This window comes from Pseudorasbora parva, chromosome 7 (genome assembly GCF_024679245.1).
Source record: "Pseudorasbora parva isolate DD20220531a chromosome 7, ASM2467924v1, whole genome shotgun sequence".
Lineage (NCBI taxonomy): Eukaryota > Metazoa > Chordata > Actinopteri > Cypriniformes > Gobionidae > Pseudorasbora > Pseudorasbora parva.
Window position 1 is genome coordinate 36,736,504 of NC_090178.1, and position 27,225 is coordinate 36,763,728.

General features: G+C 39.6%; 3 protein-coding genes across 5 annotated transcripts in view; 2 read left to right on the top strand and 1 right to left on the bottom strand.

Annotated features, from left to right (window-relative positions):
* grb10b (growth factor receptor-bound protein 10b) overlaps nucleotides 1-27,225 on the bottom strand; it is a 148,362-nt gene that overhangs the window by 88,293 nt on the left and 32,844 nt on the right. For 2 of the 3 annotated variants that reach the window (XM_067449215.1, XM_067449216.1), the window contains exon 3: nucleotides 6,200-6,296. In XM_067449215.1, the coding sequence (XP_067305316.1) occupies nucleotides 6,200-6,296 (97 nt within the window). The remainder of the gene's footprint in view (nucleotides 1-6,199; nucleotides 6,297-27,225) is intronic. The other variant, XM_067449217.1, reaches the window with a different exon arrangement.
* On the top strand, nucleotides 8,794-12,983 carry LOC137083481 (uncharacterized). Its single transcript, XM_067449432.1, has 2 exons — nucleotides 8,794-9,079; nucleotides 9,173-12,983. Exon 2 carries the CDS (start codon nucleotides 10,164-10,166, stop codon nucleotides 12,981-12,983), a length of 2,820 nt encoding a protein of 939 aa, XP_067305533.1. The 5' UTR covers nucleotides 8,794-9,079; nucleotides 9,173-10,163.
* LOC137083861 (uncharacterized) lies at nucleotides 12,853-16,558 on the top strand. Its single transcript, XM_067449810.1, has 2 exons — nucleotides 12,853-16,353; nucleotides 16,447-16,558. Exon 1 carries the CDS (start codon nucleotides 13,067-13,069, stop codon nucleotides 15,905-15,907), a length of 2,841 nt encoding a protein of 946 aa, XP_067305911.1. The 5' UTR covers nucleotides 12,853-13,066; the 3' UTR covers nucleotides 15,908-16,353; nucleotides 16,447-16,558.

A 27,225-nucleotide genomic window follows, 5' to 3' on the forward strand; every position in this document is an offset into this window, starting at 1 on the left:
GTCCACTTTACCAGTGGTGCATGAGCTAATTTACCACAGTGTATCTGGTTCCATTAGTGGCACAGTGACAAAATCCATCAAATATATATCTCTTAATCTACATTTGAGGCTGCTGATTCTTTGCCAAAGTCAAAATGATTAAATTGGTTCACTCATGCCAAAGACTGATAAATAAAAGGTTTTAAAAGCGTCATCTTTTATTGCCCCATGTTTTTGACTGAGTCCATTAGACCATCCAGCTGGTGACAATTAGCATGCAAATTGTAAGTGAACAAAGAGATGAGAGCACTAAAAGGGGAAAGGAGGAGTTGCTTGGGCAGGAACGTCCTGTAGAAGACCCATGGGGGGAGATATGTGCCTCAAAAAAACACACACACATGATATATACATGTGAAAGGAGGCAGAGGAGCTATTCTTTTCACAGATATAGACAGCACTCTGAAGGGTTCCCAAGTTGGCTTAACAATACAGTGCTTTCATATAAGCACCAAACAGGAGGGGCGGACAGGAGGGAAGGAGGGAGATTTTTAGGGTGGGGGATTCATATAGAGAAGGAGTGGGTGAAGAAAAAATGTTGTATTTTTGATAGTTAATGTAGATGCAGAGCTGATCCTGATTATTCAGTATATCCAATAAAGTGATATGTTAAGGTACAGTGGGGACAAAAACATGCAGAAAAGAGTAGGCCATAAAATGATGAGTTCCCAGGTTAAAGGTGGACAAAATTAGCAAAACTTCAGCAAAATTTTGCAGGCAAGGTATGTCCATTGTCAATAGTGTAGTGATGCATGAAAAACCACTTACTTAGTGGTCACTTCCAAATCCAGTAGCTTTATATTGATAAATACAGCAACTTAAAAAGCTGGCAGTTCAACAAACTTGACGCAGATGTAAAATCCACACAGGTGCATTTTTTTCTTCAAGTTTCCCTCACATAAAATTCCCAATCGCGTAGATTCCCATTTAGATGAATGCATTTCGTCTGCGGAAGTTCACCATATAAAGGGAAATGTGAAATATGATGGTATTGCTAAGGGAAACATTTGGAGAAAATCGTTTACTGATGGTGATGCATGCATACTATAATATATATATATATATATATATATATATATATATATATATATATATATATATATATATATATATATATATATATATATATATATATATATATATATATATATATATATATATATATATATATACACACACACACACACACACACACACACAAGGTATAGCTAACCCAAACTATTAAAACTATTTTAGCCTTTTTTTTATCTCAGTGTTTGGTTTTGTGGGATTCTGTCAATATAACAAAAACGGATAGGCTACCAACATTCTTCAAAAAAATTTCTTTGCCATTTCAAAGAAAAAAGTCATACAGTTTTGAGACAATATCTTAAACAGTTTTCTCGCAATAAGCAGTTTTCTGGTGTACATGTAAAAGTAGTCAGGGAGAGAATGTAAAAATGCCCCTGGCAGTCGAGCAGCAGAGAATAAATACAGAAGGGGAATCTGGAAAAGCAATAATGGAGATCAGGACCTGTTCTTTGGAAACATCTAATCAGTGAGTTTCATATACCTCACGTTCAATAATCTTATAAGCCCCATCTGCCCACCACACTAAAAAGTATTCTTTCTTCTAAAGAATGCAATGTCCTGGATATTGCTGCCCAAGGCTCCATCAGAACCATGCAGTGTAGAAGAGGCACTGACCTCAACAAAAGAATATCTTAAATAACACTGCCGAAGTCTGATCCAGCCTTCAAGTTTTAAGCCTATCCACAACTTTCCTGCGAGTCTTAGTGGGCGTCGCCATGACACTCGATACTTCCGGTTGACGGTCTCTCAGTTCCGGTTTAGCACACATAACAGTTATGCTGCGTTCACACCAGACGCGAGTGACGCGAACAAATAGTGCTATTCGCGCGAAGTTGGACTCGTAAACATTCTGAATCCATTCGCTTCATTCACTACACAACAGACGCGAATTTGGGTCATGGGAGGGGCTTCTGCCAGGCAGCGGCAGTCGTCAGAAGGACGAGCCGAGTTAAGGCTGCTCTCGCCGGGGTTAATGAGCGCTGAGCGCTGAGTGCCTGGGTCTCACACCTCCGAAACCTTGCTTCCATAAACCATGCGACATAAACGGACCCGTTTGACATGTTGCCTAGCACCATACGCACTCTATTCAATGCCCAACGAGCTTCAAATAAACTCAAGAATTGTGATGTAGTAGTAATATTTGTATTTTAATATTTGTAATTGTTGAAATGTTCATGTCAGACATTGTCAGTAGACTTTTTTTTTAATCAACATGAAAATAGATGCATGAACTTCAATGAATTTAAATGCATTGTAATAAAAATTAACATTTCAATGCTGTAAATGTAATTCTTGAGTTTATATATTAGTTTAACCTATTTAAAATACTGCAGTAAAACTGTATAATTTTTTGCAAGGGGTATGTTTATTGTTTTCAATAATTTACAGATTTAATGTGTAGCAAAATGTCTGCACCGCATAACTCGGGTGAATCGCTTAGTGCTACAGATATTAGTAAGTTCTTATAAGATAGTCAGATCCATGCGGCCATCTGGGACATTTGATCATTTTGCCTGAAGCGTTGTTATAAAAGTCTACTCCTGATTCCTGATAATTAACATTAAAATTAATCCAAATTCTGTGATCATTTACTCTAAACTGTATGACTTTCTTTCTTCTATAGAACACAAAAGAAAATATTGAACAATACTGGAAACCAAAGATTTTTTAAGGAAGAAATAAAATCATACAGTTTTAGAATTAAATGAGAAGGGAGTAAATGATTATCCCTGATTATCCCTTTAAGATCACTGGTCTCATGGATGAGGTTTTTAAACACATATCAAGGACCTGCCACTGAGGGCTGCGTACAGAAAGCTGGCACCCAGATATCAGGCCATACCCCATTGTTAAAGGGGTGATGAATTGAGAAATCAACTTTCCCTTGAGCTTTTGATATATAAAAGGTAATAGTAATATTAGATTATCCTGTAAATTTCAGAGCTGAAAACTTCCTTGTTAGTCAAAGAAAAGATTGTTTTGCCAGGTCTCGCAAAGCCCAACGTCACGTGGCTGTGTGTTTTTCAGAAGGGCTACCAAAATGGCCAGTGAATCTCAAAAAGTGAAATAATAATCTTTTCTTAATCTGCGCTTTTCACTCTCTCTTGACTTGACATTTGAAGTGTGCGCGCACGTGTGTGTGTGTGTGCAGTTCGTGCTTATATCCACCAATTGGCCATGTAATACAAAAATAATATTCCAGTCAATCGTGGGTGGCTGAGAAATAAATCATTGTGTTTTTTTGATAAAGACGTTCACGAGCCCTGTGATTGAGAAAATCATTCCGGTTGCCGCTTTCAAAACAATCTCTCCTCTCCCTCATGTGAACTGACAGGGGAGCAGAAGCTCATTAAATATGCAAATCTTATCCAATTCTAGTCTTCAGTGCGTCATGCCCATCAAAACACAGTGTTCAGGAGACTGCCTTAAAACCAGTGTAGAAAATAGCCTATTACTTATTGGTTATGATATTTTTTAAATGTAAAAACCACACAAACGTCATTTGTTGACCATAGACAACAGTAAAAAAAAAAAAAACAAAAAAGCCATTTCATGACACCTTTAAAGTCATCAGTCCAGCAGAGATGCAGCTTTGGCTACCCCACTCCTTCAATTGTGTCTCTCCTGTCTTTCATGTCCCCCATGTTAAACCTGTCTTGCGTTCTCCCCATGCCTCTTTTGTTCCATGTCTCATAGCTAATTCTATTCTCTCCGCTTTATATTCTCTACCTTCGGCTCTGTTTGTGTTTTGTGCCTTTCATTTTCACACATGCATCTCTGTTAGTCTTGTCAAGTTTATCGGCCTTGTCTGTTGGTTCGCTTACATCCCTAGTTAGTGCAGTGGTTTCCAGTCTCACCAGAACAAAACGGACTGCCCACCCCAGCGCCAACTCTTCCTCCCGTCATTGGCTCTGGTCAATGGTTTAGCCCTGTATGGTGATTACATTGTTGGAATGTCTACCCATGTATGCTGTTGTCCACCAAGTAATGACTTTCTTGTCTCGATCTGATTGCCGTACAGACTGTTTCTCTGTTCTGATCCACGCCAGTTTGACCTCTTCCAATTTCCCCCTCTTCAATTTAACCCAGAGCCAGGTGGCTCGCCCTATTTATTTATTTTATTTATTTATTTACAGGGACAGTGCATATTAATAAACATTTCTGTCAATATGCCAGAGTTAGCCAAAAGGCTATTTTTCACCTGTAGTCCCTATTTGGTTTTTGGATCTTTCCTTCCAGAAAACCTGACAGGTATATTCTTACTTATTAGTCTTTTTATAATTAGATAAACTACTTGACAGCAAAATTGACATTAAAAACTTTGTGGCTAGGTTAAAGAGGTTAAAGTCAATATTGTGTACTGTCATTTATCTTATCTTTAAAGCAGGACAGGACAGTCACTTCTGGTATAGTCATGCGGAGTCAGATTATTGATTACTGGCATAAGGCAGCAGTTTACAAATCCTGTAAAAATGATGCAGTTTATACTGGCAAGAGCTTCCCACAGACACAGGATGGGTTTGGCTTTTCAATATATATACATATAATGATCAATCACAATCTCTATGGTAAGAATTTCTGTCCATCCTCAGGTCAGACTAATCATAACTAATCAAAACTAATCATATCATATGGAACAGCAGAAGTTCATTTCATTTGACAGCAGAAAGTACATATACATATCTAAATGATTTTAAAGGATACAGGGCGTTGCTAAATCATCTAGATTTTGTAGCAATGAAATACACCTGTGGCCCAGTGAAATATTACTGATAATTATAAGCTGACAATGGTGTTTATAGCCACCCAAAACATTCCACATTCCAACCACAAATAACCAGGCACCATTAATCCAGTAACATACAAATTATGCATTCTTACTAAAAATGCAAGCTGTATAAAACTTTCAGTTCTACAAAATATGATGTTATTTATAATATAACTTCAGCACAATTCAGTTTTGAATGCTCCTTTCATGAGAGAAACAGCCTCCACACCATTCCAGAAAGCAAAACCCATCAAAATTTAAACCAACTGTGCTGAAAACCTACACTGTCACATTTCTACCAACCGTTTTCAATATGTTTTAGAAGCCAACTAACTTACAAACAATGTGTAGTCTTTAACTCTGTTAAAAGACTATAAGCATGTGAGAGTTTTTAGCTGTAAACGTCATGCAGGATTTCGACGCAGCAACACATATTTCTGGCCTCAATCTGAGATCTGACAAACAAATGCTTCTCATCTATTCTTAGCTGCATTCCAGCATCCCAAAATAAGACCTTTGTTGGCACAGTTTTTTTGTTTTCAATGCAGTATGAAAACGGCGGGGTCAAAGAACAGGCATGGGAAAATGCTTTGCTATTTTGTTCAAGCTTTTCATACATTCATTCATGTAAACGTGTGATTAATAGTGGTCAAAAGTCTGAATAAATGTTTACAAAACCATGTTTTAAAAAAATCCTTAAACCAACATAAAATAAAGTAACTGTGTTCAACAAAGACCACTCGACGAAAGAAATATTAAGGGATATTAAATTATTACAACCAAGAGTTTAGTGTAGTCACAGCTGTGAAGATTCGCTGTGTACTCTGAGAAGTCCTAAATGACAATTTCTGCTCCATTTACTTCAATGACAGCATCAGACTTTCAGAACAAAAATACAAAAATACTTTAGGCTCTACCTCCCATGCTGAGGCGATATTGTACTTAAATCTCATGCTCCAAATATCATGCCTCTGTATTTTTGTATGGCACAATTAGGTTGGCGGCTTAATGAGTGGCACCCTGTGTCTTTACAAATCAAGCCTTTGAACTGCTGGAGTGTTTACAGCGGAAGAGGCCTGAATATAGATCCCAGTTTGAACTTAATGAGCAAGTCTCCAACCATAAAAGGCATCTACGACAGACAGCCCCCACCCAAGTCCAAGTGTGTGAGACAGACGGCCCCCGCCCATAATCAAGTATACACACACATACACACTTGTTCATTTAGGAGTTATTAAACCATGAGCAATTCCACACAAAAAAATGTTTTATCTTATTTTAGGAAATGTATGAAGTGCACATGCAAATGATTCATTAACTGACCTTGATGGCTGGGTGAATTCCGACTGGTTGGCTGCTGAAAACTTGGTCCAATCAGATCTGCCTGTCTGTGACTGGCAGCTCGTTCTACATTATCCTGCTGAGACACAAGCCAATAAAGTGGTCATGCAAAAATTAGTTCTTCGCATTAGTCAAACCCACTCACATGCACGCACTTTAGAACAATTTGTATTGGAATATATCAGTTTAGGGTTTGACAGAACATGCCTGGGGGAAATAACGCAATCCCTCCAAAATGTCAGCGTGCAGTGAAAAACTTTTCTTTAATAGTATTTTGGTCTTTTTTTCCCAGTAAAATATCTAAACATCAAAACAAGGTACATTTAGTTGTTATTTATATCTTAAATTAAATATATTTTTCTTATTTCAATGAAAAATAAATACAGTTAATTCAGTATTTCAGTATAGTCAGAAAAAAAGTGGAAAACACTATGTTGAATAAATAAATACATTTGTTTGCTAGAAAACAAGACATAAATACTGATTAATTCAATTATATTTACAGTGCACAAATAATATGAATGCACTTGTGTCTTAAGGGGCAATGTATGTCTATGCATAACATTCCCACCCTCTTTCAGGGAACTTCCATGATGCAATTGCCTAATATGTGATGAAAGAAACAAGAGGAGGCCCTCTCCTTGTCCTCAGATGCCCCCCTGCCGTATCTGGGGAGGGTCACTGGCGCGTTTACAGGCTATGAGAAAAACAGCATCGTTCAGACGCAGCCATGCCATGTGATCAGCTGAAACTGTGCCATTGTAGTCACGGAACGAGATCTAAAGCAGCCGGCAGCTGGGAGCCACGTTCTCCGTGTGTAAACTACAGGTGGCGACTCGATTCAAAAACGTATTCCCTTCCATAACAGAGTCTCTCTGCCGTCTCACCAGAGGGGAACACTTTGAACTCTTGGATGCCGTACAAAAAACAAAAAGCTCAGTCTGAACGCAGCAGGATCAAGGATTGTGGGATATCTCTTTCAGTGCTGATTGGAGCTTTAACAGCACGAGCTGGGAACAGAATGTCCTGTGGCACTCTCATATTTGGAGATGGTTCTCAGAGCGAGACCACAAAACCCAGAATCTGGCTGTGATGTGGCTGTAGTTTTATGGCTTCTGAATGCTACGTACAATGTTCCAGAACCAGAGCAAGAATGTTTTGTTTTCTTATGTAAATGTGTTTAAGTGTTTATGGATGCCGCACACATACAGCTGTGCTGCTCATCAGTTTGTTGAATGCAAAGGGAACTGCTGTTGTTGACCTATTTTATCATATACGTTTGATCAATATCTTGATGTTGATATCAATTATTGTAAGCATTCATGACAAAACAATAAAAGAGTTTTGGACTTGATATGGCTCAGGTCCCCCCCCCCCCCCCCCCTTCTCCCCTCCCCCCTCTGAAAATCATTTGATTGCTTAGGAAAGTAAAATCATCACTGTCCTCAAATAACCACATGATCTGAGTTATCATTCATGTCCATAGCAAAGTGCAGGGTGAGTTATGTGCTTAAGATTATGTTAAAAAAAAGTGATGTTTGTCAAGCACCACTAATTATAATATATATATATTTTTTTTTTACAATAATATGTTTATTTGCAGAGCACATCTTGGGCCCTGTTTTAACGATATAAGCGCGTGGTCTGAAGCCAGGTGCACTAAGGGCGTGCCTGAATCCACATTCGCTAGTTTAATGATGGGAAAAATGGTCTACGTGCCAGGCGCATGTCTCTCCTAATGAGTCATGGGTGCGTTTTGGAAGTAACGTGCAATAAACCAATCAGAGTCTCATCTCCCATTCCTGTGCGCTTGCACCATGGCAGATTCACTATTTACATGCCAGAATTTTTGAGCGGAAAGACTGAACACTTCTCCAGAGAGGAATCCTTTTATTTTTAATATTTAAAAATTGTTGTGTGCTGCATGTTCCTGTGTGTGTAATAAGCACAGAGTGTGTGTGCATTTTGCACCTGCCAATAGGCGCATACTAGCATGCCCTTTAAACAACACAAAAAAATATTGCGCTACTGACCAGGTTTTTGTTGGTCAATGGCGCAGTTTTCAGTTGCCTCAAAACAGCAACGTGCCAACAGTGCGCCTGAACACACCTAGTTTTCAGACCAGCACGCTCAGGGGCGAACAGATGCGAGTGCATTTGCTATTTAAACAATGTAGTGCTGGCCGTGAAAATGATAACTGCTTCTGGTTGAAACTAGGAAAAAACACTTTATGCATTGCGCTGAGTGTATTATAGGGCCCCTGTGTTAACTGACCACTTCATATGAACTGCAACCAAGTGACATTGTGGAGATTTGCAATTATACTGAATCTGTCTATCATGTCATACAAGTTTATCATAAATACTGTCAATCATTAGGACTTTTGAATCTTGACATTGCTCTTTCAACAAATGTTGGTGAAAACATCAACATCAAGGATAAAATGCAATAAAAACAAGAACTTAAGCATTACAAAATTATGTAAAATACATGTAGCTAATGCTCACTGAATGAGTAGAAACAGTTCCCTTATTTGAGCACTAATTATGTTAATCATATATCATATTTTTGTTATTTAACATTTTTTGTTATTTTCGTTTAATCTTTTCATGAATATTGAGTGTTAATGTCAATAAGGAACTAAGGTTCATTTGTGTTGCACACGGACATTTTTAAAAGGTGCAACAGGAAATGTTTACATTTCGGTGAAGGCAGCGTTTTTCTCCATGTGCAGAGAGTAGCTTGTGTTTACAATAGTTGCTCGTGTTTGCTCAAAGAAGTGAAGATGTTTTTCATTTTTGTGTTTTGAACCGGGTATTTTCAAGTCAACTCATTCCCTCTTGGTTATATGCAGCCAGCGAGGTATGTGTATTACGTTTGTATTTCCTGAGTTTATTTGTATTTACCGCTTTATAGTGTATGTCAACATGTTTCTTTTATATTGTCATACTGTAGTTTGACGGTGGATTAAATTGACGGTGAATGTGATGACGGAGAAAGGATGACATGCAATAAATCCATCAGTAACCAGAACCACGGTGTCGTTTATTTCCTGGAGGGAGTGATAGTCAAACTCGGACCTGCGTCAACGTTCCAGAAGCTGCTCGTGCCCGGCCCAGACCAACTGCGTCACACTCGGCAAGGCGGGATGTAACGTTACACAGATAAGCCCATGTTTACGTTAAGGACCTGCAGTTCATCAGTGTTTCATTAAGACGTCCAAAAGTCAGACACTTAAGCTTGTGTTCTGAAAGGTGACAATAAGTTTGAACACTACAAGGGACTGTGTGTAACCTTAATAATAACTGTGATTTATCTTGTATAAGGGGAATTTATTGACATTGTCTATTGAAGAAAGTTAATTATTTAAAAGGAGTAAATAATTTGTGCACATTTAAGCAAGCTAATATTTTTCAGTTTTTTGAATTTATTCTTTTCTAAGGATGTTCACTTAATATTACCAAGTCTTTAGAGTGTTGCTTTAATTGAAAGTTGCTTAATTGAACATTGACATAATTTGATAACCAGAAAAGAAAAGAAAAGAAAAAGGAGATTTCGCTGATAATACACAACTAATTTAAGTGTGTACAGGCATTTCCCAGATAATGTAAGATGTCTCAAACAAGTGAAAGGGAAGAAGTGTTAGGGAAGTCTAGCAATGTACAACCAGCAGTACAGCCTGCAGAGCCTCGTAGAAGTGAAAGAGATCGAACATTAACAGAGAAAGGAAGGGAATTTCAGAAGGAAAAGGTGAAAGGATTATTACTTCGCTTTGGCAGTATTTATGAACGCTGGAAAGTTTTGACTAAGGTGGCTAAAAAAATCTGTAATCAAACAAGATCCCAGTGATATCCTCCAAGAACACATTAAAGGTATTCAAAGAGAAGAAACTGAGCTGAATAGTGTTTATGATGAATACCGAAAGATTGACAGCCCAGCTCATGACATGAGACGCAAGTTGGACAGATGTGTATCCGTCACCAGAAATGTTATACAGAATGCACAGTCTCAAATTCAAGGAAATGAGGAGGAAATTATTTGGCCTGATGCTTCATCTGTATTTGCGTCTTCAACCTCCAGTGTTTCATTTCAGAGCAGTAATGCTAAGGCTAATTCCATTCACTCTGCTGTATCCTCATCCAGAAGACAAGAAGCTGCTGCTGAGTATGCACATACACAGGCTGTATTGAAGATTATGAGTGAGCAAGATAGCCAACAAGCCGAACTGCAGAGACTCGAAGCTGAGGATAAGTTGATAGTTGCAGACCAAGAAGCAGCTGCATCGACTCGCCGTCTTCAAAGAGAAAAGGACGAAATTGAACGCAAGATAGAAAGAGAGAGACAAGAGGCTGCACTGTTAAAGAGGCAACATGAAGAGAATGCTGCAAGGAAAAGGTCAGTTGAAATTTTGAAAAGAGAACTTGAGCGTTTGGAAGAGCTAAAGAGGCTAAATGCAGCTAAAGCAAAGCTGCAAGTGTACAATGCAAATGAGTTCTATCCAACCCAAGATTTTGTACCACAAAATTCTGAGGCTGAGTTGCCGACAGATATGCAGATAATCTATCAAGCAGGTGTTGCTGATAAGCATCCACCACCGCTTAGAGATGTGACTCCAAAAAGTGAACCTCAAAATGACATACGAGAGCTGGTGAAGGTCTTAGCGGAAGCTATGACAGCAAACAGGCTACCCATTCCAGAGCCTTCAATATTTAGTGGAGATCCACTCAAGTTTAATCACTGGAAATCCTCCTTTCAGACACTTATAGAGAAAAAGAATATTCCAACCGCAGAGAAAGTCTTCTTCCTTCAAAGGTATGTCGGAGGAGCTGCTAGAGAAGCCCTAGAAGGTCATTTTCTGGCTGGTTCAGAAGATTCATACAATGCAGCATGGGACCTGCTCAATGAAAGATATGGCCAACCCTTTGTAATTGCCAAGGCTTTCCGAGACAAACTTCATTCATGGCCAAAAATAGCTTCAAGAGAGAGTGCTGAGTTGAGAAAATTTGTGGACCTTTTACGCAGTTGTGAGAGTGCTATGGCTAACAATGACAGTCTTCACATTCTTAATGATGGAATTGAGAATCAAAAACTTACTGCCAAGTTACCTGACTGGTTAAGCTCTGGATGGAACCGACAGGCCACACAATATCAACTTCAACACGGAAAGTTCCCAAGCTTCAGTTATTTTGTGACGTTCCTTTCAATGGAAGCTAGCATCGCTTGCAACCCCATTACATCCTTCCATGCGTTACGGCAAAGTGAATCTGATAAAGCAAGGATCAGAACCCAGAACATTATGGCCTCCAAGAACCAAACTGTAGGTGCCAAAATCTTCACAACAAACACCACTGAAAGGAAAAAAGTCACATGTGTGTTTTGTCAAAAATCAGGACACAGCTTGAACAAGTGCTATAAATTAAGAGAGAAGCCAGTTACTGACCGCGTAAAATTTATGCAAAGTGAAAAACTGTGCTTCGGATGTTTGAGCCCTGGCCACCAGTCCAAGAGCTGCAGTAACCGGATGGTCTGTGATTTATGCTCAAGGAGGCACCCCACCTGCCTGCACGAAGAACGTTCAAAAGGGGACCAAGAACTAAAGAAAGAACAATCTAAGGAAAGAACTCAACCACCAGACGTCACAAAGGAAACAACCTCTAACAGAGTTGTACAAGACACTAATAGTACACAGACGTCAGCAATAGTGCCTGTCTATGTGTCAACGCCAAGTGATCCAGGCAAGGAAGTTCTCGTCTATGCTCTGTTAGATTCACAGAGTGACTCTTCATTCATTCTTGATGAGGTGGCAGATGTTCTTGATACAAACACTGAACAAGTTAAGTTAAAACTATCTACAATGTCATCAAAGGGGACAATCATTCACTGTAAAAGACTTAATAGCCTACAAATAAGGGGCCTGTTTTCCTCCAAGAAGTTAACAGTGCCAACAGTTTACACTCGTGACTTCATTCCTGCTAATCGCACACACATCCCAGTGCCTGAGACAGCAAAGGCATGGCCTCATTTGGAGCATCTTGCTGACCACATCGCACCTCAAAAGGAATGTGAAATTGGTCTGTTGATTGGGTACAATTGCCCACAAGCTCTAATGCCTCGAGAAGTCGTTTGTGGAGAAGAAAGCCAGCCATTTGCTCAGAAGACCGACTTAGGATGGAGCATAGTGAGTTATGGTGACCCCGGTGAACACTACGGTGATGCAATTGGAGTAAGTCACCGCATCATCGTAAAACAAGTCATGCCAGAAGTTAATGCAATGGTCAAGCTTAAAGGAGAAGTCCACTATGTTTGCAATACCCAGATCAGTGAGATGGTCACTCCAGTTGACATAATTAAGATGCTGGAATCTGATTTCAGTGAGCAAGCTGGAGACGAGACCACCTTCTCTCAAGAAGATCTTCACTTCTTGGCTAAACTAAAAGACGGTATCAGACAGAAGCAAGACGGTCATTTTGAAATGCCCTTGCCTTTCAAACAAGACAGACCTAATCTACCAAATAATAAATCATGTGCTGTTCGACGTCTAATGTCATTAGAACGAAGGCTCAGGAGAGATCAGCAATACTGCACTGACTATTTGGGGTTTATGAAAGACTTATTGCTCGTGGCGATGCAGAAAAGGTCCCTGGAGAAGAGCTTCACAATCAACCAGTCTGGTATATTCCCCACCATGGCGTATACCACCCCCAAAAGCCTGGGAAGATACGAGTGGTCTTTGACTGCTCAGCAAGGTTTCAAGAAACGTCACTGAATGACCAACTTCTTACTGGTCCAGAGCTCACAAACACCTTGGTGGGAGTCCTTTGTAGGTTTCGCAAAGGCCCAATTGCCATCATGTGTGACGTGGAAAAAATGTTCCACCAGTTCCATGTAAAGCCTGAGCACCAAGACTACCTAAGGTTCTTATGGTGGGAGAACGGTGATCTTGAGTCTCCACCCTCAATTTTTCGGATGAAGGTCCACCTATTTGGGGCAGCCTCCTCACCTGGATGTGCCAATTTTGGACTTAAGCATCTAGCCGCTCAGGGTCAGGATAGATTTAACCCAAGTACGGTTAAGTTCATCCAAAGGAATTTTTATGTTGACGATGGATTGGTGTGTGCAACATCTGACGCTGAAGCAATCCAACTGATTAAAGAAGCGAGAGAACTTTGCAGCACAGGCAAGCTTAGACTACACAAGTTCATCTCCAACAGCAAGGAGGTTATGAAATCAATACCGATGGACGAGTGTGCTGAAAGTGTCAAAGACATTGACATGGCTTTGGGGGAGCCACTTATGGAACGAGCTCTTGGCGTTCAATGGTGTGTATCCTCTGATGACTTCCAGTTCAGAGTGACCGTCAAGGAACACCCAAATACCAGAAGAGGAGTACTTTCTACAGTGGCTTCGATCTATGATCCATTGGGTTTCGTAGCGCCTTTTATTCTCCGTGGAAAGCAGATCCTACAGCAACTATGTCGAGACAAAGTAACTTGGGATGAGCCGCTCCCACAAGAGCTAAGAGCACAGTGGGAAATTTGGCTTCAAGATCTTCGAAACTTATCGGATGTAAGGATCAGAAGGTGCTATATCCCAGATAACTTCAAGGATGTCAAGCAGTACGAACTTCATCACTTCGCAGATGCAAGTGTCATCGGTTATGGGGAATGTACTTACCTCAGAGCAGTCGACGTCAAGGGAGATGTTCACTGCACATTAGTCATGGGAAAGGCACGGGTTGCTCCTACCAAGGTAACCACAGTGCCACGGCTTGAGTTGTCGGCTGCAGTGATAGCGGCAAGAATAAGTGTTATGCTCAGAAATGAACTTGAAATAGAAGGTCTTCAAGAACATTTTTGGACTGACTCAAAGGTTGTCCTCGGCTATATAAACAATGATGCCAGAAGGTTTCATGTTTTTGTGGCGAACAGAATCCAAAGAATCAAGTCCACTACGGATCCTGCACAATGGCATTTTGTAAGGTCTGAAGATAATCCTGCGGATCATGCATCGAGAGGTCTTTCCGCAGAGCAGCTTGTTGCTTCAAATTGGTTCACTGGCCCAGATTTTTTATGGGAAAGAGAGCTACCCAGAGGAGATGTTATGGTGGGAGAAGTCTATGATGATGATCCGGAACTAAGAAAGGGCCTGGTGCTCTGCACCAAGGTGAGGGAGAAGAGGACATTGTTAGACCGCCTAACCAAGTTCTCAGACTGGAAAAGAGCTGTCAAGGCTATTGCTCTTCTAAAGCGTCATGCTAAGCAGATCAAGGGCACCAAAGATAAAGTAAGTGGAGCAACAAGTATTGAGGAAAGGCAAGAAGCAGAGCTGTTTATAATCAAATTGGTTCAGAGGGAAGCATTCAGCAGTGAAATCAGAGGTATAAAGCAAGGCAAAGAAGTAAAACCCAAAGACAAACTAAACAAACTGAGTCCGTTTGTAGATGAGCATGGTGTGCTTAGGGTTGGAGGACGTTTGTCAAGATCTGTTCTTCATCCTCATGTCAAGCATCCGGCCATTGTACCAAATAAGAGTCATGTATCGTCGCTGCTTATTAAGCACTACCATGAAAGGGTGCATCATCAAGGAAGAGGAATAACAGCCAATGAATTGCGATCCAATGGAGTGTGGGTCATAGGATGCAGCAGTGCAGTTTCCTCACATATTTACAAGTGCACAACATGCAGAAGGTACCGAAGGAACACACAAGATCCTAAAATGGCTGATTTGCCAGAAGAAAGAATGGAAATGACACCTCCTTTCACATATTGTGGCATAGACTGCTTTGGACCGTTCTATGTGAAGGAAGCAAGAAAGGAACTGAAGAAATATGGTCTTATTTTCACCTGTATGTGCTCTAGAGCCATACATATTGAAATGCTTGATGACCTCACTACGGATGCTTTTATCAACGCATTGCGTGGATTCATCGCAATACGTGGACATGTAAGACAGTTGAGATGTGATCAAGGCACTAACTTTGTGGGTGCAAGAGGAGAGTTCATGAATGCAATGAAAAATATGGATCATGAACAGTTAAAGGAATACGGATGTGAGTTCATAATGAATTTCCCATCATCGAGCCACATGGGAGGCGTATGGGAGAGGCAAATAAGGACGATCAGAAGTATTTTAACTGCAATGCTTGACCAGTCTGCTAAACGACTCGACAGTACTTCGCTCAGAACCTTTCTGTATGAAGTGATGGCTATTATAAATAGTAGACCTCTGACAGTAGAGCATTTAAATGACCCAACAAGCCTTGAACCTCTCACGCCCAATCACATTCTTATGATGAAGTCTAAGATAATATCCCCACCTCCAGGGGAGTTTGTGAGTCAGGATCTATACTTGCGCAAGAGATGGCGCCAGGTGCAGTTTTTGGCAAACGAATTTTGGACAAGATGGAAGAAGGAGTATCTCCTTAATCTTCAGCAAAGACAAATATGGCAGAAAGAGAAGAGAAATACGAAGGTTAATGATATTGTCATCCTGCAGGAGGACAGTTCTCCACGTAACCAATGGAGATTGGCAAGAGTGACAGAGGTGTATCCGAGCTCTGATGGAAAGGTTCGAAAGGTGAAACTGTTAATTAGTGACTCGACCTTAGACAGCCAGGGCAGACGCATATCTAAGCCAGTCTACCTTGATAGGCCTGTACAAAAGACAGTTGTACTGCTTGAAGCAGAGTAAAGGTTATGGTTGCCATTTGATTAATACAGTATTTGGTTACTGTAAGGTTTAAGGGCATACTGTATGGTTGAGATTAAGCTGTGAAAAGGTTTAAGTTGTGAGGTGAAATGACAAATAGTCATTTGGTGGGAGTATAACTGCCATACATATTTTTGTTATTTAACATTTTTTGTTATTTTCGTTTAATCTTTTCATGAATATTGAGTGTTAATGTCAATAAGGAACTAAGGTTCATTTGTGTTGCACACGGACATTTTTAAAAGGTGCAACAGGAAATGTTTACATTTCGGTGAAGGCAGCGTTTTTCTCCATGTGCAGAGAGTAGCTTGTGTTTACAATAGTTGCTCGTGTTTGCTCAAAGAAGTGAAGATGTTTTTCATTTTTGTGTTTTGAACCGGGTATTTTCAAGTCAACTCATTCCCTCTTGGTTATATGCAGCCAGCGAGGTATGTGTATTACGTTTGTATTTCCTGAGTTTATTTGTATTTACCGCTTTATAGTGTATGTCAACATGTTTCTTTTATATTGTCATACTGTAGTTTGACGGTGGATTAAATTGACGGTGAATGTGATGACGGAGAAAGGATGACATGCAATAAATCCATCAGTAACCAGAACCACGGTGTCGTTTATTTCCTGGAGGGAGTGATATTACTGGTTTAACATGGAATCCAAACAATTCAAGAAGAATCACTTTTTTTTTTCTCATTAATTTATGAATATTCCAAAATAGTTATTTTTGCATGCTCAGTACTGAGGGAAGCTGCGGTGGTTCTGTCTGACTGAACTCAGCAGAAGGCCCAGACAGAGCTAAGACCTCTAATATCACGCTTTACATTCGTCTGGGACAATAATCTATAGGTCTGCGTTGCCTCTTTGCTGACTTTACAGGACTTTCTCAAACATTTTCGAAAAATTTGATCAGTTCAAACAAGAAATGAAAAGTTGAGTAATGGTAGATGTCATACAAAATTTTTACCATTTTATAAAATTTATATGAAGGTGAAAAAAAGCTTCTTACAAACGTTTTACCATTCCTTCATAAATTAGTTTGGCTACTTTGAGATGTATGAAAAAACTAAATCTTTTTATGTTTTAAGGAAACTATTCAAGAGTGCTAGTGTTTTTGAAGCTTTGATTGTGTTTACAGTGTGTAATATAACATGAGCTCATGTTTCGCGTGTAAAAAAAACAGTTTTCTCTGTCCTAAAAACGGCCTGATGATTTCCCTGTTCTATGAAGTCCCTCCTTCAGAAACACGTAACGAGTTCTGATTGGGCCAGTGCTTCCCGTGTTGTGATTGGACAGCAGCTTAGCGCACATTGCCAGGAAAGGTCCCGCCTCTTACCATAACGGGGAGATGCAAGCGCTGAATGCACGTTCTTCTCCACGTGAGAGAGCAACAAGACCACGCACCATTTTTTGCGTGTTCTTGTGGGCGGAGGGTTAGTCAACAAACGGTTCTAGTAACGTCATTCCTGAAGGAAGTGCAGGGGTGTAGTCCAAACCGGCCGTTCGCTGTAAGCTTTGAAAGGGAACTTCTGTTAAATAAAATATCTCTATTATTCTAAAGCATAATGTGCATAACGTGGCTATGTCAAGCATTTAATGTACTGATTTGGTTATCCTTTAAACTCACAGCATTAATATGCTTAAGGTACTAAAGTTGATATTTCAGCCCAGCTTATCCCTCAGTCAGTCAGGCTACTGTGAATTCCTCTGGCAGGGCGGATTACACTGTGAAAACAGACCCACATTCATAAAGTACTTTTCGCCTTACTCACAGCAACTATACAGGTCTGTTAGGTGTATAGGTTATGGCATAACTATTGAATACAAAAGGAATACGCACATAATGTGGTGAAATCTCACAACATTCAAAAATAACTGTTTTCTATATTAATATTTTCAAAAGCAATTTATTAAATTTTCTGCAGCTATTACTCAAGTCTTTCATGTTACATGATACATAAGAAATTGTTCTAATATGGTTAATATGTTTGTGTAAACTCTGATACATCATTTCAGAATACTTTGATTATTAGAAAGTTTAAAAGAACATAATTTGTTTGAAATATAAGTATTTTGTAACAATGTAAATGGTCTTTACTGGCACATTTGATTGTATGCAACCTTGCTTAATAACAGTACTTATTTATTTTTTTAATCTTACAGCGCCAAAACTTTTGAATTGTAATGCACATTTAATATTTTAAAGGGTCATGAATTGAGAAATCAACTTTTCTTGAGCTTTTGATATAATAAAGGTCATGGTAAAGAATACTCTGTAAGTTTCAGAGCTGAAAACTTCCTTGTAAAGCCGTGTGCACACTGTGCGATTTTGGCAACAATTTGGCCGTCTGAGACAAATTTAGGAAATCCTAAAAGATTCCTCAGATCCTAGGCTAAAATCTGACGTCTTTGGTCGTTAGTTTGACATGTTCACCGGCAGCCGATTAATGAGCGCTGCGATCAAATTTTACCTCAGACGAAATTCTGGCAGTGTCAGAAGATTTGGCACACAATCCTGCAGTGTGACTTCTCCTACGACGACAGTCAAATATCTCAGTTTTTCAAGACAAACTATGACCAAAATGAGAGCTAGAGATTTATTTGTAGCCAGCATTTCAGTCCCGCGTGTAATGCAGCTCACTGTCACTGAACGCGTCATTCATTGATGATATAAAGCTCCGGGTGAGATTTCTTGCGCGCGTCCGTTTTTAGCGCGCCTTCACTATCGTGCAGTCTGACATTAATGACAACTGAGATCTTACGGTGTGACACGGGGATCATGTTCGTACAGTCTGACAAGGGACATTCGCAAAGGATTTTGAAAAATCGCACAGTGTGCAGGACCCATTAGTCAAAGAAAAGCTTTTATTGACACCAGTCCCAGCAAACGATCGATCTCAGAATATACCACACCCTGACGTCATCATGTGGTGAAACACCGGCTCAAAAGAAGAAGAACAACGCCTTAATTTGGATTACAATTAGGGATGTCAACGATTAAATGGTGATCAATTAATTGTCAATAAGACGTTTAATCGATAAGCCTTATCGGTCATCGGTTAAGCAGGGTCATGCACGTGCATGCAGCTCAACCGCGAAACAGGAGGAAAAATGATGCAAGCGTGCTGGAGTTCTGTTTGGGACCATTTTACAGCTGGAGTTACAACTTCATCATGACTGCAAGTTTGCATGTGCATTCACATTTTTTTTTGTGCAAATGTAAGTTGTAATATTGTGTTTATTTTGTGCAGGCCTATCTATAGCTGATTTATCTCATAAGGATGCATTTGGTTAATAATTAACGTTAGAGGCGAGTGGTAGTAAAAGCGTGCCGGTGATCAGATTCAGCATGCTGCAATGCACAACTAATAATGACTATTATTGGGAATGTCATATTACACAACATTAATGAGAACACAATTGTAATAAAACATTGTGATTGTTAATAATTTGGGTTTATTTGCCGTGTGTTTCCTTGCGTTGCTCCAGAAAGAGCGCATGCTCAACATGAGTCACGAATTCTGGCTCGCGCACATAACTTAGTTAAAGTTCACTTGTGCATTCGCATCAGATTGTGCAGATGTAATTTGTAATATTACATTCATTTTGTATATATGTGATCAATTTAATATTGGATGTGTTTCTTTTAGCTAAATAAAGCGCGCTAGCAAAGGGCTTCAGTGTACCGGTTTTCATTCAGTGCTTCAGCTTTAGCGCATGCAGCTCTAACAGCAACTTGGGGTAGTGATGGGGCAGTTCACAACACCTTTAATATTTGTCAACTATTCTTGTTTCTAGATATTGCACAAATCCCTCTGTCAATGAATATTGAATTTTTTTTTTTTTTTTTTTTTTTCAAAGAGAATCAAAGCCATATTACAATATTGTCTTTTCATGACCATGGCCCACCAGGTGCTCAAATCCTCTCCTTCAATTCAGAGAAAGCGTTTGGAAGACAACAACATAAAGACCTTGATACTGAATCCTCAAGCTCCTAGAAATACCAAGAACAGAAATATTGACTTCCAGGAACAAGGAACCATATGTTGTCTTAATTCACTAAAAACAGCTATAAAACTGTGAGCAAAAAATTTACAGCCCTGAAAATACTAGTGCGCTCCAACAACAGGCACTTTAATGGCTAAAGCAGTATGAGGAAAAATACTATATGGCTGGTAGGCTAATGACAAACCCACATTTCTGGATCAGTTCATCTTCAATTGGCAAAAGCTCTGACCAATAACATCCTCTTAGACTAAGCTAAGAAAACACAGTTTCAAAACACGGCAAACTTGCATACTTGTAACATTCACAAAATATGGAACATATCAGATATGATATTCAAAAGCTGCCACCAAAATGTGCTTGATCTTCTGTATATCAATTTAATTTACCAGCCCTACTTGATTTATTGGGTTATTATATCAAGACCTCTTTAATTATGGATGCTCAGGAAAACTGAGTAAATTAGCGCAACGCTCCCTTTAGCTGTACATTTTTATTCAATTCATGCCGCACACTTTTAATGAAGATAATGAAGGTAGGGACTTACACTTTCAGAGCAATTCAAACATTAGCTCTTCATCTTAATTGAGAGCACAAAGGCGAGAGGCACAGCTTAATAAAAGCCAGTTCAGCAGTTCCTTTAAAACAGTAGTTAGGGAGCTCTCCTCGAAGTGCTGTGGCAGGCCTCCAGTTCCCCTGTATTAGCCAAGCCTGGAGCCCAGCCCAGAATCCCACTTACTTACCAGATTTACACAGGCACCGACAGATGCTGAGGGCAGCTTCATTTTATTCACCAGTATTTAAAAGCATCTATTATTCCTCTTCCTCCCAAATAGATAAAAACATTAATAGTGGTTTAGACTGTCGGACACTCTTTTGTAAGTTCACACTTGCATACAATCAGATATAGTACAAAATATGCATATTTGGTTCAGAGAGAGAGTGGCAAGCTCGGAATTTGGCCCGAACCCAGAGTACTGCCACCAACCCCACCCCCACTATCCCTGGCTGGGATAGTAATAATCGAGAGTGAGGAGTTGGAGTGGAGGAGGAATGCTGGAAAAAATGTAGTGAAACAGAGGTCGGCTCTTTATCCTCCTCCTCCTATCGAGCTGATTATGTCGATAATCCGAAGTATTAATAAAATATAATTTAACAATATCCTATACGATCAACTATGACTATCACTATGGGTACTTTTGATGGACGTTTAGAAATTAAACTTTCTTAAAATACTCTTTTTAAACTCTAGATTATTTAACATATCTAACGGTGGACATACATGAATTCTCTTGTTTTTGTTTTTGTTTTTCTCCCTGAACCACCTTGAACACATTTCTGAAATCATAATTAATTTGTGATGGAAATGTTGGAGGGACTTACATTTTTATGCATTCCATGTTTTTTAATTAAAATTTATAAATGAAAAAAAAAAAAACAATGAAATGAAAGTAAACAAAATCGTTGGCTGTGGGGCAATTACTGGGGCAGTTGTAATTTGCATTTCCAACCATTGGATAATTGGAAAAAAACGTGCCTCTACCTACTTTCTGCAAAACTTCAAATATGTACACATACATACAATTCAATGCAGCTTCCAGCTGAAAAGAACACTAGTGACGGTAAAACACAAACAACTTTCACTCCTTTTCCAAAAAATTATGATAACAGGGGAAGATTTTGTATTAATAAAGAATACTTATTTGTTAATGGTTCTTTGCACAATACTATTGTTACACTCCACACCGTTTAGACCTTGTTTGCAGTTTGCACCGTATCTCTAAAGCCGAATTCACACTGCCATATTTTAACCTCCAATTTTGACTTGCCGACAGGTTTTGCGAAATTCGCTTACAAATGCCCGAGATCACAGGCAAATCGGTGCTCGTGCACACGAGTGACAATCACGCAGTGTGAATGATCAAAGACGCGATCAGAGAGAATTGCAGAAGAGTTGCCGACGCCCGCGAGATATTTGGCATGCTAAATATCTGGACCTGTTGGCGATTCAAACTCCTGCTGTGTGAAATGAGTTCTAACTGAAAATTACATCGGCGATGACCGACAGCCAATGAAAGAGTGAGATACAGGGCAGCGGGAGGTTCAGATAGGAGTTATAGAGCAGAATATCAGTATTTTAATAGATATATTTACAATTCTATCAAACAGAAACAAAGCCCAAACATTTGCACATCCAGCCGCAGCAGCAGCGCATTGCTAAATTATTTATTCACCTCAATCGCTCTTTGCAGAACACAAACCTTGCTCCTTCTGTCTCTCCAAAAATGTTCTCCACCATAATCTTTTTTTTTCTCTCCACAAATCAGCGCACAGACAAGTTGTAGCGCAAACTTTCTGCAGTTTATCATTTTTAATATCAATTCCAAGTCTCGTGCAAGAAATCTGGTCTGATGCACGTGTGATCTCGCGGTGTTTACTTGTCACATCGCACGTGTAGTTGGTAAACTTAGTTCGCGCACCGGAGAGAGAGAGAGAGTTGTCGGCGATTCTTCCTCCTGTATAGTCATGCAGTGTGAAAAGAGCAGTGACCCAACGAGTTTGAAAATTGTGCAGTCTGAACTAGGCTTTAGTTGTTTTTTTATTATTAATTTGTGTGTCATTTGGCTCATATGTTAACCTAATTAACAGTTCTTCAGTTCTCTAAAGGTTCCAACTTTTGCTCTCTACTCCCTAAGCACATCAATTCAAGGTATATCAAGGTATATCAATTCAAGTGTACTTCATACAGTCCCTGACAAAAGTCTTGTCGCTTGTGCACAAATTGACCTAAAGTGCCGCTGAAATATATTTCTAATCAAGATTTTTTTACAAGAAATGGCTCATTTTAATCCCACCAGCTTTTGTGATAATGTTTCAGTGAAAAACTAAACTTTCAAAAAGTATTCTAATATTCACAGCTTGGTAAAGCCCATTGAGTCAATTTTTGTAAAGACATAAGTGTTGTCACCTTGTCATATGAGCTTCACCTGTGACTAATAATGGATCAATCAGGTCTCAAGTGTGTATAAAAAGAACCCCAGTACGCTAGACCTTCACATCAACTGCAACTAGACCTCTGCAAACATGTCTAAGATTCACCCTGAGACTAAAGTTTTGATTATTAAGAGGCTGAAGACGAGATCCACTGCTGATGTGGCAGACACCTTCAATGTGTCTCAGCGTCAAGTACAGAGGATGAAAAAAGGTTTGAAGAGACTGGAGACGTTTTTGACAAGCCCAGGTCAGGCAGACCCCGCAAGACAACTGCTCGAGAGGACCGTTTGTTGGCTCGAAAATCCAAGGCCAGCCCATTTTCCACTGCAGCAGAGCTCCACGAGACCTGGTCACCTGAAGTCCCTGTGTCGACCAGAACAGTTTGTCGGATTCTGTCTCAAAATGGCCTCCATGGTCGAATCAGTGCCCAGAAGCCAGCACTAAACAAAAGACAATTGAAAAACTGTGTGGCATTTGCCAAGGCCCACAGCCTGCTAAAAGGATGGACGCAGGAAAAGTGGCAGAAGGTGGATTTTTCAGATGATTCTTCTGTTGAATTACACCACAGTCGCCGCAAATATTGCAGGAGACCTACTGGTGCCCGAATGGATCCGAGATTCACCCAGAAAACAGTGAAGTTTGGTGGCGGAAAAATCATGGTCTGGGGTTACATCCAGTATGGGGGTGTGCGAGAGATCTGCAGGGTGGAAGGCAACATCAATAGTCTAAAATACCAAGAAATCTTTGCTACCTCTTATTCCCAACCATAAAAGAGGCCAAATTCTGCAGCAGGACGGTGCTCCATCGCATACTTCCATCTCCACATCAAAGTTCCTCAAGGCGAAGAAGATCAAGATGCTCCAGGATTGGCCAGCCCAGTCACCAGACATGAACATCATTGAGCATATGTGGGGTAGGATGAAAGAGGACGCATGGAAGACGAAACCAAAGAATATTGATGAACTCAATATTATATGGGAGGCATGCAAGACTGCTTTCTTAGCTATTCCTGATGACTTCATCAATAAATTTTATGAATCCTTGCCTAACCGCATGGATGCAGTCCTTCAAGCTCATGGAAGTCATACAAGATATTAAATTTGGATCTCACAGCACCACAACTTAATTTGCTGACATATTTTTGTATTTGCAGTAAATTTGTTCAATTTCTGTATAGGCGACACAACTTTTGTCTTGCCAAAATTTGACCTTTCTGTCTTGATTAAATGATAAATATTTTTTCTGTGATCATTATTTATTTCAGTGCATTAAACATCATTTGGGAGGGTTTTAGCTTTTCATATGAGCTATTTCTAACACCAATTAATTAATTAAAAGTCAGGTTAATATCAGGTATTTCTAAAAAATAGATAAGCGACAAGACTTTTGTCAGGGACTGTAGACATTTACAAAACACAATAGGCCCTATGTATCTAAAAAAAAATATCATTCAAGTATTTGGAATTATTGAATTGTCATTCAATGTGAAAATACAGTTTGATTTGGTTAACTATAAATGTGTTCTTAATCAGTGGTCTTTGCAGAGGTCTCATCTTGTGCCCCCCCCCCCCTCCCCTCCCTCGCGCGGCTGGATTAGTAAATAGTGCATAGTAAATATTCCTGATGTAAATAAAGTAAAATATTAAAAAATGACAGGCCTCAATTATACTTCTCAACACTTTTAATTTGTTTACATATTCTTACAATAGAATATGCAAATGTAACAGTCGTTCCCATAACCATTCATAACTCTAGTTTGCATAATAATAACTATGAATATTCAAATGCATATGTAAACTATTCCATTGCAGAGCTCTCTGCCTGTCACGTATAGACCAAAAGGAGCAAATTTTTTTACCCTCTGCCTTCACTGTCACTGTTAAAGAGTCTGTCTCATAACTTTTTGTGCTTGCTGTCCAGTTCTGTGGCCCAGTCTCGGCTGACTTCCTTTAGCCCTTTACATGTAATCACTCAGCAGATATTTTTGCCCACAAAGCAACAAATGAGGAAATCAATAGAAGCAATTGAACCAAAAAATAATAATTAACAATAAGTAAGTGACAAGTGACACTCCGTAAACTGCATTCTTCACAAGCTGTGTCCTCCGGCGGATGCAGCCTTCAAGATTTAACGAAATGAGACACAGCTTCTGTCAGTTGTCCCCCTGAGACCACCTGGCCCTTTACATCAAGGCTCAACTATGGCTCCTCCTGTGGGCCTTCAGCCTGCTAACTCTGTTTACAGCCACTACCTGGCTCCTCCTACTGTTGTCTCCTCCCGTATCTCCTCCCTGTTCCTCCCTTGTCCTGGGCTCTCCTATCTGTAAGCTCTACATGCTCCTCCTAAAGCCTTGTTTATACTCAACGCGTCCGCAGGAGCGCGATGGTGCGTGCGGCAAAAATGACGTCAACACGGAGTGGGGGACGTGCGCATTGGGCCTGGCCGTGTGCAGCATATTTTTTGTAACAGCGCTCGCAGCTCCGCATCCGAAGATGAACAAGTTCTCGGGGAATCTAGCTGAGCATGACGTCTCACCACACCGGCACCCAGGTTTGCACATACAAATTAGGTGTTTATTGTACAAAATGACCCTACAAAAGCAGAAATAAGCCCTTTTAAATAACGATTCATGTTTAATAAAATAAAATCAAGACACTAAAATGTTTAGTGAAATTAGGAAATATTTAAGAGATTTTTAATTTAGTTGTATACATGTGTGCAATATATTTCGTTCTCATATCACAAGTAATATCAAGGTTTACTTAGTTTTACACTTTTCTTTTGTATTGTGTTTTTTTGGTAAAGTGTACTAAAATAAATATCATAACCTGTGTACATTATCCCACTTCTTCTCTACGCTTTTTCCTGGTGGTTTATAGAACAATTACTCAGTGTCGCCCTCTTTTGTTTAAAAAAAAATATCACATCAAGTATACACGCCTCGTCCGTTTGGGGATGAGCGCGCGCAGTCAGCGGAGGCTCGCGCCGCGGAGGCAGGCGAAAGTTTAAAAAAGGCTTAAGCCCCCACTTAACCTCTGTTGGGGTTCTGTTGATTTTGTAAGGCACATGGACATTTCCCTAGTTTTAGTTTAGTTTACTGTTCTGTGCTCTGATCAGCTTCATGTCTTTGTTAATCTGTTGCCATAGTGCTTGATTTGCCCTCATGTTTTCACCTGTGCCTTGTTAATTATCTCGTTTAGCCTCTAGTGTTTTTCATACAGCACATATTTTCAGTTGTTCTTTGTCAGATCTTGTCTCTATTGTGGTGGTTCTGTTTCCTGCATAGCCTAAGTGTGTTTAAAAAAAAGAATTTGTTTGAAAAAAAAAAAAAATAGAAAACTACTTGCAATTAGATCCAGCACTGTCGATATACAACCCCAGTGTGGCAGATAAAAGAGCACAAAGATTTGTAGGCGCAAGCTAAAATGGCAGGGTCTATTCAGCAAATGATGTATGGTTTTATGGATGGTTTAGTGTAGGTGGTACATTATATTTAAACTAGATAAAACATTAACTCAGTGAACACTTAATTTCTGAACTGCAGCGATACTCACAACAACCAACATAAATCACTGCTAGATTCACTTTCATCTGGATAAAACTGTACATGCTTTTAGCCATTCACTGGACAATTCACTTGAAAGTGCCGCGAAACATTAAAGAAGCTATGTTAATATCATTTTGCAGATATGTTATATTTTAAATGAGCCTGGGTTGCAATTTTCTCACAATATTTAAGGATTTTTTTTTTATATGCATGGAAAAGTTGGCACAAAAAAATGGCAGAAAGTAACCTTCATTAAATTATTTACCCATGAAACAAAAAAGTAGTTGAAACAATCAAAATACACATTCTTTGACTTGCATAACTGAAAGTACAAGCTAATTTCAGCAGTGTCTAGGTATTTTTCAAGACAGTGGTTGTCCCCCGAAGGATCTTATAATAAAGCTGTACTAATGCCAGATCTCCATGGGGTGATTTGCCTGATTGATATTTCCCAGTTGGTTTCAAAGTGCTGCATGTGGATGCAGACTGAGGAGAGCCCTTCAAAACTGGCGAGTTACTCCACTGAGTGAAGCTAGAATTTGGATGCTCTTACGTCAGGTTACACCATGTGAATCCAATGCGCTCAGCCCAAAGGAATGCATACTGATGCAATGGCCATTCACTGCAACCCCATTTTCATTCATGCTCAGACTCTGAATCTACTGCTCATGACAGGTACATTCAAAATACACAGAAGCCCTCCACTTTATCCTCCTCTCACATACTCTCAGAAACTATACAAACCGTCCTTGAGCAAGTC

Coding starts and splice junctions, on each gene's coding strand:
- LOC137083481 (XM_067449432.1), top strand. CDS start 10,164: ATGAGACGCAAGTTGGACAGATGTGTATCCGTCACCAGAAATGTTATA.
- LOC137083861 (XM_067449810.1), top strand. CDS start 13,067: ATGTGTGACGTGGAAAAAATGTTCCACCAGTTCCATGTAAAGCCTGAG.